General features: G+C 47.6%; 1 protein-coding gene across 2 annotated transcripts; it reads left to right on the top strand.

The window, feature by feature from the left end:
- Positions 1-3,378: 3,378 nt before the first annotated feature.
- Positions 3,379-13,744, top strand: crip2 (cysteine-rich protein 2). Of its 2 annotated transcripts, none has more exons than XR_011038524.1 (8): positions 3,379-3,565; positions 9,805-9,899; positions 11,243-11,300; positions 11,494-11,625; positions 11,991-12,059; positions 12,163-12,268; positions 12,551-12,608; positions 12,735-12,815. XR_011038524.1 is itself a non-coding variant. In XM_068338278.1 (8 exons), exons 1-8 carry the CDS (start codon positions 3,523-3,525, stop codon positions 12,800-12,802), a joined length of 618 nt encoding a protein of 205 aa, XP_068194379.1. In that variant the 5' UTR covers positions 3,406-3,522; the 3' UTR covers positions 12,803-13,744. The 2 variants fall into 2 exon arrangements, 1 of the variants encoding a protein (XP_068194379.1); XM_068338278.1 differs by having other exon boundaries at positions 3,406-3,565; positions 12,163-12,257; positions 12,735-13,744.
- Positions 13,745-15,964: the final 2,220 nt, after the last annotated feature.

Genomic DNA, 15,964 nt, shown 5'->3' with positions numbered 1-15,964 from the left:
CCTCCGTTCCATCTGTTAATATTTAAATAAAGGTCAACAAAAAGCAGGTTTCTTCAACTTAAGAATCCAGTTTTGGAAAAGGAAAAGTTAAAGTGGAAGATACAGGTATCTGGATCCACCAGGACCAGATCCACAAGACCAGATCCACTGGCCCGCCACTTGTATCATATTTAATAGGCTCGACCTGTCAGGATTTGATACTATTACATCATAAATTTGAAATTTCCCCCCCAAAAAACCTAATATTTACAATCACACACACGCAAATGAATTTTTCTGTGTGCAAAAAGCTTTAATTATACAAATTAAATCTCATATTTATATAATTTTTTTGTAATTTCTTTTCAGAGATTTGTCAGAACGTTCCATTAAGAATTTATTTTTCCAAACTTTTGATATTTAATTATTAATTATTTCAAGGTTCAGGCATCTGGGGTCAGCTCCATTGATTAACTGTCAGTGATCACACGTAATCGATCGTCAATCAGTTACAGCTTTGATTACTCAACATCAAGATGGGGATTTAGTAAATCGGAGATTCTGGCGTTAAATATTTAATATCGGTTTAAATATCTGAGCGGTTTGCTCAGCTCCAGGTACGCGTTTCATCAGCTCATTATCCTCCAGAGGTCACGCACGCCTTTCAGAGCATCCCATCTGGGGAGGGAGGTGTTCAGAAATGATAGGGACCAGAGGGAGGATCACAGGACGAGTAGATAGAGAGATCAAAAACTCTCCAGAAACTCCTTCCAGCTGACCCCACCACACCCCGCCTTCCCCAGAGGGCCCCTCATCTGGATCCAAGACGAGGGCCGATCCTCGTGTCGCCGCACATTCCCCAGATTGATCCAAGGCTTAAAAGAGGGAAAATGACCAAACAGGAAGGAAATACAAAACAGGATTCAGGCTGCAAACGGGTGGAAAAGTCTGCCAGGAAAAGCAGAACCACATCGCTAAAGATGGCATTCAGCGGAATCTGAAAGCCCCGGCGGGATAAGTGGGAGTCACATACCTCAAAGGTTATGCTAGTAACTAAAAAAAAACTAAACAAACCTGGAGCGGCTTCCTATCTGCTCCACATCGACCCGTCAAGATGTACCGAAAGGTCAGGGATGAAGAGGTCACATTAACACCCCCCTCCCCTCCCCCTTGCCGTTAGACTGCTGATGAATATTAATGAAGTAGATTTCTAATAAATAAAATTGATTAAATGATTCTGCATGCGGCTGCATTCCGAAACCGTCGCCGCCGCCGAAAAAGGAAAATTTCCGTCGTTCTTTTCGTCCCGCGGACGTGAACGCGCTGCAGCGGATCACGCGTGCTTCCTGAAAACCGTTGTCATACGTGTTGAAATGATGAAATAAGTGAAAGGCGATGTTACACTTCAGTTTGAACAGGTTCAGCTTCCTCCTCCTGAAAAACAAAAAAACGTTATGATGAAATGAAACACGTCCCTCGTTGTTTCTCTCAGCGTTTAAGTGCTAACATACTTGAACTCCTCCGGGAGCGCCTCACCCGTCTCCGTCTCCCCTCTTCGGTCTATTCCCGTCTCTCCCAGTGAGGCTGGATGCTTGGATCTGCTGGACAAACTGGATTCCGAATCAGCAGATAAGACTCCACTTCCAGAGAGGCCCTTGGCCTGGATACGTCCACTTCAGGCGCCGCGGGATAAACGGGTTTTCAGGGGCGTGAAATCCCATGAATTCTGGTGGATCCAGATTGAGAGGGAGAGGCGGAAGCTTTTGGAAGTCTTTTCGGGTACCTCGCATTTTGGCGCTAAAAACCAAAAAGCTGCTAACTGATGCTAACCGCTTCTTCTTCTACACTCAATCCATCAACAAAGCATCACACAATCATCCTCTGACAGACCTGGATTCTAGCTGGTCCAGATATTAATCCGAACCGTCTGGACGCAAATGTGATCGTTATTTAGCCGCTGTACGCTAACAGCTAAGATTGAGATCGAGGGTTTGGATCCTCCTCCGAGGGTTTCATGAAGGTATCAGATTTATTCGATGGTTTCTGGTGGCGGTCCAGATCTGTAGGATGTTGGACGCGTGGGATGGCTTGACCTCTGCAGAGAGATTCTGCTGATTCTGCGTTTTCTTTTCAGCCTCACAAAGATGTTTTTATACGACAGCCAGCTGGAGAACACACTCCTGTCATCTTCATTAGGTGTTCGCTGACCTGGGGAGAACGTTGAGCTCTCATTCTTCATGTCTGAGGGTCTCTGTGGTGTATTTGACCTCCTCTCCTGATGGTAATGAACTCCACCGCCGCCGCCTCACCTTCACCGGTGACCTCACAGATAAGCAGGACGCCGTTCCAGGATGCTGACATCCCAGACACAGATGTGAGAAACATCAGACTGTGGGTTTTTTTAGACCAGGACCTGGATTTTGTCTCCACGCCGCCTTTCCTGTGTGAAAGGACTGACGTCAGCCGCTCTTTAGAGGCTCAGTGGAAAGAAGGAAACACGCTGATAATAAAACTACTGAATGAAATAAAGACTTCTGGACTGTGAGAAATTCAGAAGCTGGTTTTCAGCTTTTTGTCCTGACGCCAACTGCCTCCTTAAAGGAAAGCTGATCCGCCGGGCCAGACTCGTCCTCTGCCTCACAAATTCCTACGAGTCAGTCGCTCTCAAAGAGAGCTTTGTGATTCTACCGGGGAAGTGCCCGTTTCCCAGAGGACTGCCCTTCCACTTGCCCAAAAAAGCTTTCCCGCCTGGACCCAGACCGCCTGAGACAGACCACAGGATAAGAAATGCTGCTTTTAAGAACTGCATGGATATTGTACAACTTTAAATAACAGAGAGGAAAGGACTGAATTGTGCTGGAAATGAAATGGAATGATCCGTTTCTCGTCTTGCAGCTCATAGGTGTCCCATTTGGTGACACATCTACAAAGACATCAAAGAAATTTAAGTGGCTTTAACGGTTATTAAATTAGCTTTGAGGTTCACAGAAGATTAAATGTTATATCAACACCTTAAAATCAAGTAGTAATCTTCTGGGTTATGAAGTCAAAGCTCCAGAAATAGTTCTATATTTTGTTAAAAAAAAATTTATCTAAACTTTATTTAGCACCAATATGCTAATAGATCAAGAAACAACAAGCTGAGTTATGCTGTTAAACTAATCTTAAGTTTAACAAATGAATCCAGGTTTATCTGATGATCTGAGGTGGGATTTTTATTTTTTATTTTAATTCCTTGACTCTAAAATTTATTTATGAAAAATATATAATCCATTTATAAGATAACAACCTCCTCGTTCAATTTAATTTAACTTTAAACTAAAATAACACTGGGAAAGAGAAGAGGAACAGAAATTGTGTGTGTGAATTTGGATATTTCCCACAGTCTTGAACGAGCCATGAGGTCTGGTTGGGTGTTGGGGGCGGGGTTATGTTAATGAGGCGGCTCCTGTGAGCGGAGCGGGACACTTGCTGCTGGGAGAAGCGGAGAACCGGAGGACCGACGCACAACGGATCACTTTCACCGGAACCGAGCGACCGAACATGGCGTCAAAGTGTCCTAAATGTGACAAGACGGTGTATTTCGGTGAGTGGGGGGCACCTCGTGTCGGATTGGGGGGGGGGTTCATGACCTCAGGGTTCCTTCACTGACAGAACAGAGAACAAAACAGTTGGTCCGATCTAAAAGGACGAACAGCTGGAATTCACCAGAAATTAACTTCTGAATGGGAAAAAAACGTTTGTTTTTGTTTATTTGTTTTATTTTGGATGGGGGTGGGGGGTTCTGTGGGGGGGGGGTTCTTTGTTTGCACAACATCCCACAGGATTTCATTGTATTTACAGGAGTCTGCGGGACAACAGGGGGAAAGCGGACCTGTTATTCTAGGAGTTTGGGAATAATAAGATTCCTTAAAATAAAGGGAAGCAGCTCGTGGAATTCAGATTTTATTCCTTAAATGGTTGAATTATTGCCTGATTTTAACAATAATCTAATGTTTTTATCTTTATTATTTCAACCTTTCTCCTTCAAGAGAGGGAAAATTCTAAACGCGTCCCGCATTCCTCAGATTACGCGTCTTCTTGACATGTGAATCATGTGTCGCCCGATAAAACCCAGCCTCATGTATGATGCATGTTCCACAGTCCACGCATGTTTATAAGGGAAGACATGGTTTTAGAGGTTTGTGGAATCTTGTCCAAGCGCAGTAGGATATTAAAAAAGTGTTTCTGCGAATCGCTGCAGGTCAATATTGTTTTACAATCTCTAACTGAAGTGGAGTTCCAAGGATTCCACCGGACTGCAGGAAGAGTCTCCGCTGCCAATGATTGACACACGACAGAACAAACGAGTTAAACGAGTCACGCAAATGAATCGTTTCTAAGGAGATTCACGCAGGAGCAGGAAATAAATGTAAAAATTTAAATAAAAAAACAAAAAAAAACACGTCCCGTTTGCGTCAAAACCGGATAAATGAATGATCATTTGGATGATTTCGCGCGTAATTTGGATGATTTCGCTGCTGCGCAGAAATTGACGCGCCGCGTTGCGCCAAGTGGGAGGAAAAACACGCAAAGTAAAAGTGCGCAAAGAATCGGTGAGCAGAAGATCAGAACCTCCTGACGGTGGGAATAAAATTTTTTTTAAAAAAAACATCCTTCCGTGCGTAAATCCCGTGTTGATGTTTGCTTGCTGCTGATCTTTTCCACGCGCGTCGCCGCGCAAATGAGGTCACGACCAATGATGTGCGTGGATGGAGGTGTTACGTAACGGGAGCGAACCTCCAGCTGCTGCTCCCTCCTTTTCCGCGCGGAATCCAATCAAATCCGCGCAAATAAGATTCATTCCGTCTCCAGACTGTTTGCACATCCGAGGCTTAATTTGCCACCCTCCTGCGCCCCCCCCCCCAGTCTGTTATTTTTATATAACGGGGTTATTTTTGGATGGGGTGTGGAGTTAATGATGATGACTCTTGAGCCAGGCCCATCATCATGACGTCACCAGTGGATCTGCATCCACCTCCCCAATGTTCTCCTGCTCCTCCATGGAAACACACTCCTCCTGGTGGGGGTAATCGTCTGTTTCCTGTCCCGACGCGTTCCTCCCTGTGGTGGAGGAGGAGGAGGAGGAGGAGGAGGAGGAGGGCGTGGCCTCCACCTGCTCCGCCAGCTGGTGTTGCCCATTTTTGGGGCCGGGCTGAGCCACACCCCTTTGTGGCGGGGGTGAACCGCAGTCTGAGGGAAGGGTTTTATTATTTTTCCTCTTGTTGTTTTGATGAACAGCCGACATGTTGGTCGTGGATACGTTCACTTACATCAGGAAGTTTCAACAACTACATTTAATTAAAGAATAATAATAAATAAATATTCTGGCACCAGGAGGTTGAACTGGGCCACAAACTGCAGTAACCCTCCCTGCCAGCAGGTGGCAGCACTCATCAGACTGGAGACACAAACTGCGATTCCACTGACTGTCATTCCAGATGTGTTCAGTGAACGCCTCCGTTCAGGAGCGTTCAGTTCATTCTATGACATCATCAGCTGCTGTATGATGTCACATGTGACATCATGCGATCTCTTCTTTTACTGTTCTTACGGTAAAAACCGTCGCCAGTGTGCGACGCGTGTAGGATGCTTGTGACCTGCTAATGGGGCTAATACAGCTGGACTCCTCCCCCCTGAGTGGGAGCGATGGGGGGGGGCGTCGCCTTTATTTAAACAGACACTCTCATGCATCCTAATGTGAAGCGACATCTCTATTCACCCTGAGCTCTTTGCCACTCATTCCTGCTTTTTCCCACACCTCCTTTTTGTCCCAACCATCCCATAATACCTTTCTTTTCTCTTACCCCCCAGCCCGGTTCTCCGGTTGGCAGTGAATGTGTGTTTGTTACGTAACGCATCTTGAGTCGTCGCCACCTCCTCGCCGTTGCGTAACTCCGTTTGTGTCAAACCGGATCGCCTGACGGAGGCGGCGCTCCGGTCCGGAGTCCCCCCCCCCCCTTTACCCCCCCACATACAGGTGACGGTCCACCTGGAGGCAGAGTGACCGTTACGTAACGGTGCAGGAACAAAGGGGGGCTTTGTCGCACCACCAGGATGGTTTCTGAGCCTCAGACATAGTGGACAGGTGTGGGGGGGGGGGGGGGGGGCTAGCTACATGCTAGTTAGCATCAGAGTGGGGTTAGCGACATGACCCCCCCCCCCCCCTGCATGTGTCGCTGTGTGGCGTCTGACGGGACAGCAGGTAAACAGAGACAGTTTGACATCAGGAGAGCGATTTCAGAGCGTTCTGACGTTTGATTGGTGCTCTTTGATGATGTCATCAGGCTGAGACCGTTTCTGCTAGGGGTGGAGAATTAAGTTAGCCTTTAGCACCAACAACTGTTTGTTGGAATTGGAGTTTAAATTGATGATGAACATCCACCTGATTGGCTGGAGGCCCTTTAACATGATTGGATGCAGGTCCTTCCACCTGATTGGCTGCAGGTCCTTCCACCTGATTGGCTATTCCTGAACTCTTCAGATCAAACGGTTAGGGTAATTTTTTGAGTGTTTTTTTTTATTCCATACTTCCGTATAGCGGCGTTTGTTCCCAGGATGTTCTGATGTTTCCTCACTCGTGTGAATAAAGTTAACTTTAACACGACTCACATGATTGGCTCGTCACATGCTCGTCTCGTCATGTGATGTCTGCCCCTCTGTGGCGGATTATCCAATTAGCCTCCATCTGAAGCTACGTCTGCAGAACAGAACCCCGTCCTGACTGGTGGGAGGTGAGGTGCATTGTGGGACGACGGGTTGGCCTGGAGCTCGTCTGACCGACAGACAGGAAGTGAGCTAAGCTGCAGCTCTTTTGCGTCAGTGATTCCCGGGTCGACCTTCTGGTCGAGCCTCGCCTCGGAGCTGAGGTTTGCCACGCGGTTGCGTCAGCCACGGGGGGAGACGGGTCCAAACGGGCCCCGCCCTGCACAGACAGCTGCAGTTACACGCTGACCCTGAACGCACCGCGGCCGGCAGCTCGGGGATTTTTACGTCATCCTGCTGATAAACAAAAAGACAAACGCTCCCCTCAGAGAATCAGAGCCGTTTGTCGTCGCCTCGTTAAACGCTCCGATCAGTCAGGGGGTTGTGGCTCCAGAGGTCAGAGGTCAGGATGGAAAGCAGACGAGGAAACAAAGCTGCTTTTCCTATAAACGCCTTCAATCAGGTGTTTATAGGCGTGAAGTTCTAACCAGGAAGGAGGATGACGGTGAGGCGAGAGGACTCAGCTGTGGATGAGTCGTGATGCGTTTAGGGGTCCTGATTGGATGCATGATGCGTTTATGGATCCCAAATCGGATGCGTGATGCGTTCAGGGATCCTGATTGGATGCTTGATGCGTTCAAAGCTTTCTGATTGGATGCTTGTGATGCTTGTGTCACCTTAAAGGAGGAGAAGCTCAGGAAAGGCGGAAAGAAGGTCCCGCCTTCTTTCATATTCAGACGTCCTGCGATTGGTCGACTGACCAAAGCATTGTGTGGTTTCCAAGGCGACTAACACTGACAACGGGAGACGTTTGCTGTCGGTTTACAATAAAGTTTTTACTGCTGTTGTGGAGAAACGTCTGTCAGAATCCTGCATCAGATGAACACATTCAGTTCTTTCTCTCTCATCCATCCTTCCCGTTTGTCCCGCGGCGCCGCTCGTCATCACGCCGCTGTCGGACAGCGAGGTCAGCGATGAAGAGGATTTACCTTCACGCATCATTACACTGATCTGGAAACAGCCTCGTCCTCTGCGTCACCAGATTCTCTGATTGATCTATCGAGCGATGAGGGCAGCCCACCCCAGTTTTCAGGGCCCGGCCCCAGTGCATGCTGGGAGTCCAGCTGCAGAGATGTCCAGTGAAAATTGGATGAACTCTGGATCAACACGAGATCCCCCAGACTGAATCTGGTTTTAGTCGCTGTTTGGATCTTTTGATTGGATGTCCTGTGATTCCAATCAATAAAGTTCCATCCAATCAGGGGCTTGAACTGTCAGTAGGAGGAGCTTAGTATGACTCATTAATGGGGGGGGGGGGTCTCTGTGTTCCTGTCGTTAAATTATGAGGCAGCCGTCTGACGCAGAAGAACCTCAATCACAGCTTTGTGTTCAGATGTTTCCTGGTGGGTTTTTTTTCCAGAAGATTTTATTTGGAAATACGTTTTAATTCACTTCCTGTTCCAGATGAATTCACCTCAAGGGGGGGGGTGTGCTTTTTCTCTCCAAGTCTGAGGTAGAATATTAGAGGGGTGTCGCCCCGGTGACCTCTGACCTCAGGCCGTTCAATAAAACCGTTGTTTCTTCACATTTGAAGAGCGCCAACCCGACATGCTCCATCAGCATGACATCATACGATGACATCATATTTTTTGTGGGATCAATAAAGTCAATCTATCACATCTGATGATGATGATGATGATGATGAGTTGAAAAAACACAATTTCTTTCTTGTTTTTTTTTGTTGTTTTAGTCTCTAAATTTATTTTAACTTAATTTTTTTTCATCCATTCTTTTGCACTTTGACGCTGAATTGATTGATTGATTATTGATTGAACTTATTGAGTGAGGGCGCGTGACTGCACATCAGCGCTCTTTAAACAACTAAATACCATGGCAACAGTAACCACATGACCTCTGTGTACATAAACATCTGGGTCATAAGCAGACCCCTCCACCACCATTTACCCCCCCCCCCCCACAGTAACAGCTGGCCTTTAATACTGACATGATGGTCACGCTCTGACGTCTGTTTCCATTCATTCACTGGCCTCAGATCAGTCTGGAGGCGTTATAACATCGCCATGGATACGGGGCGTTTTTTAAGTTTAGGAGTAAATAAGTCACACCCTCTGACGCAGAGGCGTTAAAGTTTGTAATGATTGAACAAAAAGGGAAGAAGTGAAATATAACTTTAATTAATTTAATCACTCATCTAAAGGAGAGTTACACCCAAAATTATCTAAACACGTTAGAACTGGAATTACCGATGAACCCTGAACGCATCGGAGGCATCTGTGGATTCACATTGGATACTTCAAAGACCGTAGGGAAAAACAAACGTTTCCTACTGGTGGAGGCGGGACGAGGTCCAATCAGATGTCAGGTCATCTTTACTAGATGGGTACCCGCTGACAGTGATTGGATAAGAAGACGATGACATCATCAGACGTGTTGTGGGCCCAGTGGCGATGTCTCGTTTCTCAGAACATTCCGGACCCTAAAAACTCCTTCTAACTTCACTTCCTTCCTGATTTGAAATCTGGAATTTGTTTTCAGTTTTGCGGGTGTTGCTCCGTCTGGGGGGGGGGGGGGGGCAATCGTTGTCAAGGAAACGGCCTCCAGGATCCGGCTGATAAGGGAAGGTGTTTCCTTCTCATGGCCCATTGTGAGGAGCAGCGGGGTTTATTATTGGTTGGGGTATTATTAGGGTCTTTTTTTGGGGGGGGGCAGTCTGGGAGATAAAGAACGGAAATGTCTGCGACGGGTTTGCTGTAAATGAGGGGGAGGGGTTACACAAAAGATCTGGGTTAGCTATAAGAGCCCCCCCCCCCCGCTGTTCCAACTGAACAGGGATGCCCCCCTGCCCCCACCCAGTCGCCACGGGGACGGCCGTCCCCTTCAGGGACACATCAGTCCAGCTCCAAAGTACAAGCTAATCATTATTCAGGGAGCGGGGGGGGGGGGGGTGACATCATCCGCCTCGATGACATCATCCGCCTCGATGACATCACAAAGGCTGCTGTTATGTGAATGCCATCGCTCACCCCCCCCTCCCCCTCCGTCTCTTTGTCTCCCATTCAGCTGAGAAGGTGTCATCGCTGGGGAAGGACTGGCACAAGATGTGTCTGAAGTGTGACCGCTGCAACAAGCTGCTGAACGCCGGGGGACACGCCGAGGTGAGACGCCGCCGCCGGGTGGGGGGGTGGGGTCAGGGGTCACGGGATCTGACCTCAGTTGACACACGGGTCGACGAACTCCCTGTAAGTTCATTGGCTGAAACGGGTTGGTCGGTAAAACCTGCTGACAGTGATCACATGACCCCCCCCCCCCTTAATAAACTTCCTCCAGTGTTCGGTTCTCAGGCTCGTCTTTTCCACTAAATCAGCACCGATGAGACGTTTCATCAGACGTGTTTCGGACAGGAAGTAGCGTTCCTCCTCTTCCTCTTCCTCGCGAGTCGTCCCAGTGGGATTCGACCCCCCCCACAAGGAATTGCTGTGTTTTTTCTCTGTTACATAATCAGAGTATCACAAGATGTCCCGTCTCTGGCTGCTGCTCACTATCTGGCACCTTCCTCCTCGGGGGGGGGGGTTCTTATCATGGCCTTTTTGTCATCGTGACCTTGCTGACAGTTTGGTTCTCACCCCCCCACAACCCCCCCGTGGTGCATCTCACCCCCGTTCTCGACACACGACGGATGTGATCTCAGCGTTTGGTGAAAGATGTTTAATCTCTGCCTGATTTACCCCCCACCCCCCCATGGTTCCATCCTCCCCTCTCCCTGGATGGGAGCCACAGCCCCCCCCAGGCTGCAGCACCCGACTCCAGTGGACGAAGCTCAATAGTCATCGTCATGGAAACAGTGAGGCCGAGAGACACTCCAAAATAAAAAAGCGTCTAAAGAGGTTCTGCTCGGAGGACGTTTGATGTCATGTGACCCCCGGAGGAACCAAAGGAGGGGGGTTAGAGGGGGGAGGATGAGGAGGAAGGGATGAAGAAGACGAGCGTTCAGGAAGTGGGCCGAGGAACGATGGATTATCCATCTTCTGGTCTGTTTTTGCCATCAAATCTCACAGAGTGAGAGATGAGTCCAAAGCAGACGGGATTATGGGTAATATGTCCCTGACCACCCGGGCCTGGCGTCCTGCCCGTGGTTTTCCCTTCATTCTTCTCTTCTTTGGGCATGGGGCTCTTGAGCGGCGGCCACCTGATCCCACACACACACACACACACACACACACTACCTGATCCCACTCTCCTGCCACATTCCCAGCATGCATCAGTGACCAGCTGGTCATGGGAACACGCTGGCAGCGCTGAGGTGTGAACTCACCAACACGGTGCACTAATGGAACACGGCTCACCTCCGTTTTTGGACAAAATCCGCACGAAAAAGATGAAAACCAAAATAAATGATGTCAGAAGGTCATGTGATAAACATGACTCATCATCACGTGTCATGATGTCATCGTGTCGAATCCCCCGTTTGTGTTTTATCTGTTGTTTCTCTCCCCATCAGCACGACGGAAGACCCTACTGCCACAAACCCTGCTATGCTGCCCTCTTCGGGCCAAAAGGTGAACTGCATGCATTTTATTCACATTAATTACACAAAAACAATCATAAAAATCTTAAAAAAATTTAAGACAATAAAAATAAATAAAGGTAAAAAATAAAAGCTTCTATTTTTGTATTTATTCATGTAATGGGTCCTCCATAGATTGGAGGTTCACGCACACAGGTCCTTCATTCGTCTCCTACCTTTTTCAGGTGTGAACATCGGTGGCGCCGGCTCCTACGTCTACGACGCTCCGGCCAACAACAACCCGTCTCCCACCGACGTGGATTCAGGCTCCAAAATTGAGGAAAAGCGAGTTTTCCAACCGAAGGCGCCTTCCAAAGGTGTGTGAGAAGCAAGGAGCTTCTGAGGTGTCTGTCCGCTGTGCATTCTGGGAAATACAAGTCATGTTTGATGTATTTATCTTTGTAGGTTTCAGTCGGGACCACATCTTATAAATTGTGCGACTGTAGATCGTAAAACTGACCTCAGATCAAGTTTTTTTTTACTCCTGTTTGGTGGTGGGATCAGTAGGTTCAGACCACTCTGTCCTCTGGCGCCCCCTGTAGGTCAAAAGGCAGAACTGCAGATGTGAAAATGGAATCTGTACATTATCAGCATGTATTTGTCGTGTGTGTGTGTGTGTGTGTGTGTGTGTGTGTGTGTGTGTGTGTGTGTGTGTGTGTGTGTGTGTGTCTTACGACCACAGCTGGCAGCATCACCACTTTTTCTGGAGAGGCCAACCTGTGTCCTCGCTGCAACAAGAGGGTGTATTTTGGTGAGTAATTTTCACACCTTTTGGTGAATGTGTGAAGCTGTGAACTGGCTGTCTGACAGGTGTGTGTGTGTGTGTGTGTGTGTGTGTGCGCGCGCGCTAACAGCTGAGAAGGTGACGTCACTGGGGAAGGACTGGCATCGCCCCTGCCTGCGCTGTGAGAGGTGCAAAAAGACTCTGACTCCTGGGAGCCACGCAGAGGTGAGATGAAGGTGTGATGAAGATGAAGATGCTGCATTAATTTTGTGTTTAAATCACACGACTCGTTTCAGAGTCTAAACGTCAGCGTGACATGGAAGCAAAGAGACAAACAATGCGGTGTCGAACCAGAAGGCATTACTTCCTCTTTGTGATTTTTTTGCCATTAAAATGAAAATGAATTCATCCAAAAAAACAACTTCCTTTCTGAAAACACAAATAATTTAAAGATTAACACATAATTAGTGTCATAAAGTATTAAAGTCTAAACAATGTTTTTATATTCTCTATTCCAGCATGACGGCCAGCCCTACTGCCACAAACCCTGCTACGCTGTTCTGTTCGGACCCAAAGGTAACCGCTAGATGGCGCTGTCCGCTCGCCAATCGCCGCTCACGAGTCTCCACCGTTACTTCGCATCTGGGTGAACCTCCTCCCCCCCTCGCTGACCACCCTCTGCTGTCCCTCTGCTTTCTCCAGGCGTCAACACCGGCGGCGTGGGCAGCTACGTCTATGACAAGGAGCCCAGCGCCGTGACCCAGCCCTGAACCCGTGACCCCTGACCCCCCTCCTGTACGCACCGCAGCCCTCCTATGCTCCCACCTGTGTTCGTACCTGGGACCGCCGGCTTTCACCCCCCACCCCCCACCCCAACCTTCATCCTGACCTGCCCCCAGCGCTCGACGCCACCACCTACAGCATTCCCAGGGGTTATTCCGCACCAGTCAGATCATTCTGTGTTTTTCTACGTTCCGTTTCGCCACAGAAACAAATTGAAGGTCTTACATTTGATTTTCCTACCGTGAAAGTGAAAAAAAAAAGGTTGTTTTTTTGTTTATTTGTTTGTTTATTGATGGGTGGGTTGAGGCGGTAGTCTGGAACACGTTGCCAATAAATCTTAAATCTATCCATACATTCCTAATCAAATCATATTTCCTATGAAGGTGAGGAAGTGGTCAGCTGACTGATAAATATCCGTATTAATAACAATTAAACTCTTATTTAATATGTTACTATAACGTGATGCTAACAATGATGCTAACTTTGCTTCCTTCTAAGGTGCGATGGGATCTGGGCTCGCAAACAAACCTGAACCAGTTGTTATACGTAATGTTTTTAAATTTGGACAGAATGTGATGAACTTTTTTTGTATTTATGACTTAAATTCGAGTGCTTTAAATTTCACCGGGCGCGCTGCTGCCCCCTGTGGGTCAGATAAGGGTAAAACAAGGCAATGAAAGCTGCATACGCTTCTTTTATTTCTGATTGATCACCCTGCTGTCATTTTGAGTTTGTTTTTTGAATAGCTTAGAGGCACTACAGACAAGACATTCTGTTAGAATGTGCATCCTTCAGTATTATCTTATGACTGTTTATTAGCCGTCGTAGGGCTTCGTAGACACTGCAGGGCTCACTGTTTGTAGAAACGCTGCACTTCAGCCCTGCAGTGTTCTTCTTTTTAACTCCCTCAAATAAATATTTCAAAAATTCTTGGGCTGCTTGTCGTTGGTCTCACTTCCTATCTGTAGGCTTGTTTAGTGTCACTCAGGAAAAACGTGTTTGAAGTACAGTATTTAAATGATGCAACGCTCAACCCTCACCTCAGAAATGACTTGACAGGAAGAGCGGCAGCGGATCAGTTTCAGTCTTGCGTCACATCTGAAACGTGTTTCTGGCTGAATGAGAAGCGAGAACTGGCTTTAGGTTTTCGAACGCATACGTTGCGTTGCCAGCGTTCCCACATCGTTCTTCATGTCTCTGCTGCAACACCGAACCGGGCCACACCCGTGTTGTTGCCTGGTTACCAAACATATCCCAATGTATTTGACAACATGCATTATGAACAACTTGCTTTCACATCAGTCTTGACACACACACACACACACAAACACACACACACTAATGACTTGCTTTGTGAAGTGAAACAGTTTGTTTCTGACAGAACTTTCAGAACAGGCCCGTCAACAGCTGAAGGACATGAACTTGTGTCACTCCAGAATCTCAGGTCCTCCTTATTCTATCATATTTAGTCACATGATCCCATTTTTAGTCTGGTTTTGGATTAAAAGTCTAGAACTTTTATACTTATTGTGTTTGAGAACTCAGTATTTTAGTCTACTATTAATAAAGCATGTTCTGATGTGTGTGTTACCATGCCAACAAGCTGAGTTCTGACCCATTAAAAGTTTAATGGTAGGTTGAGACAGTTTCAGGCCCAAAGACCTCTGATCATTGGTTCCCCCAGAAAGAACTGCGAGTTCATTTTCATCCAATCAGCACTGGAGTCTCTTTCTCACATCTTCCTGATCCGATACCCGACTAGAACCTTTAATGAAGCACCTGCTGGATGCAGAACCCAGTTCCTCCCTCTGATTGGGGGGGTTGTTTTGGTTTAATAACTCTTTCCATCACATCCTGTACATTGGAGGACCACCAGGGGCTTCAGAACGTTCATGCAGCCTCCAGCCGGTGATGTCATCAGAGCTTCTGTTCAGAACATAAGCCCGGTTGTTTTAGACACGACGGGGGTAATAAACCGTGGGACGTCCCTCCTACCCCAACATCTACCCGATGTGAGAGCTATAACTCATCACAGGTGGGCCGTCTCCTGTTTCACATTGGTGAGACCGGCAAGACGTGAACCATGGCGAGCCGCCTGTCTGGGCCTGAAGCCAAAACTCTGTGCTTGTGTTCCTTCCTGCATGGTCCAGGCCCATGGCGACGGCAGTTTTATCAGGTTTTTGGTACCAGTAGCTGCCCCCACCCTCCAAATTATCTCACACCTTCAGAATCTGGGATCCAACATGGCAACCGATGACATTAGTTTTTATCTCACGGATAACGAGACGGGTAAAGACTGTCCAAATCTCCGACGCGTTGCCCGATCCCACAGATGGAAACACGTTCTCTTCGTTTCCATAACGTTCGTCCACGCCCCTCAGACGGACAGGAAGCAGCTGTTAAACCCATCAAACGCCGCGGCGGACTCTTCAACATCATGTCTGTCTTCAGTCTTTCCCTCCCTTTGTCACTCTTTCCTGTTTCTCCTGCTGGTTTCCACCATCTATATTTACCTCAACACCAAATCCTGCAAGGAGGATTGAAGGAAGAGCGAGGGAAAGAAAAAGATTCATGTGGAAAACAGAAAAGACTTGTAGATGGAAAGTTGGCAGCAGATTGAAAAGAAGGTGGAGGAAACTCCCAAGTTCAATGTTATTGAGTCTTTTTGTCTCGAACCACTGAAGATGTGGGAAGAAAAGGTAAAAACTGGAGGTGAAAGACCCAGGAGAACCTGGAGGGAATCCACTGAGAGGTGGAGAACATCCACATCCCTCAGGTGGATTTGAACGCAGGACTGGTTTCAACCATCACCCTGTTAGAAAACACTCATGACGACATGAAAAACTTCTTGACCACTTGACACCTTGACCAGTTTTAGGTGGACTATCTTGTATCTGCAGCTTCTGTAGGGTCAGAGTTCCGTTTCCATCTTCAGGACCAATGAACTCATCATCATCCACCACCCATACGTCATGATTGACTCCGCCTCTTCCTCATCTTCAGCTTGATGTCATCCTGGACCCGATGGCTCCGCACACAAACACCCTCAGCAACAAGGCCAACATTTAGCCGCTGGCGCAACAACTCGTGTCGAGGCTCCCAGTCCATTTACATGTTTTCAGCCGTGGGACAGAGGGGGTTTCTGTATG

The sequence above is a fragment of the Antennarius striatus genome, chromosome 17 (assembly GCF_040054535.1).
Source record: "Antennarius striatus isolate MH-2024 chromosome 17, ASM4005453v1, whole genome shotgun sequence".
NCBI lineage: Eukaryota > Metazoa > Chordata > Actinopteri > Lophiiformes > Antennariidae > Antennarius > Antennarius striatus.
The sequence above is the reverse complement of the archived record's forward strand: the minus strand, read 5'-3'. Positions and strand labels throughout refer to the sequence as shown.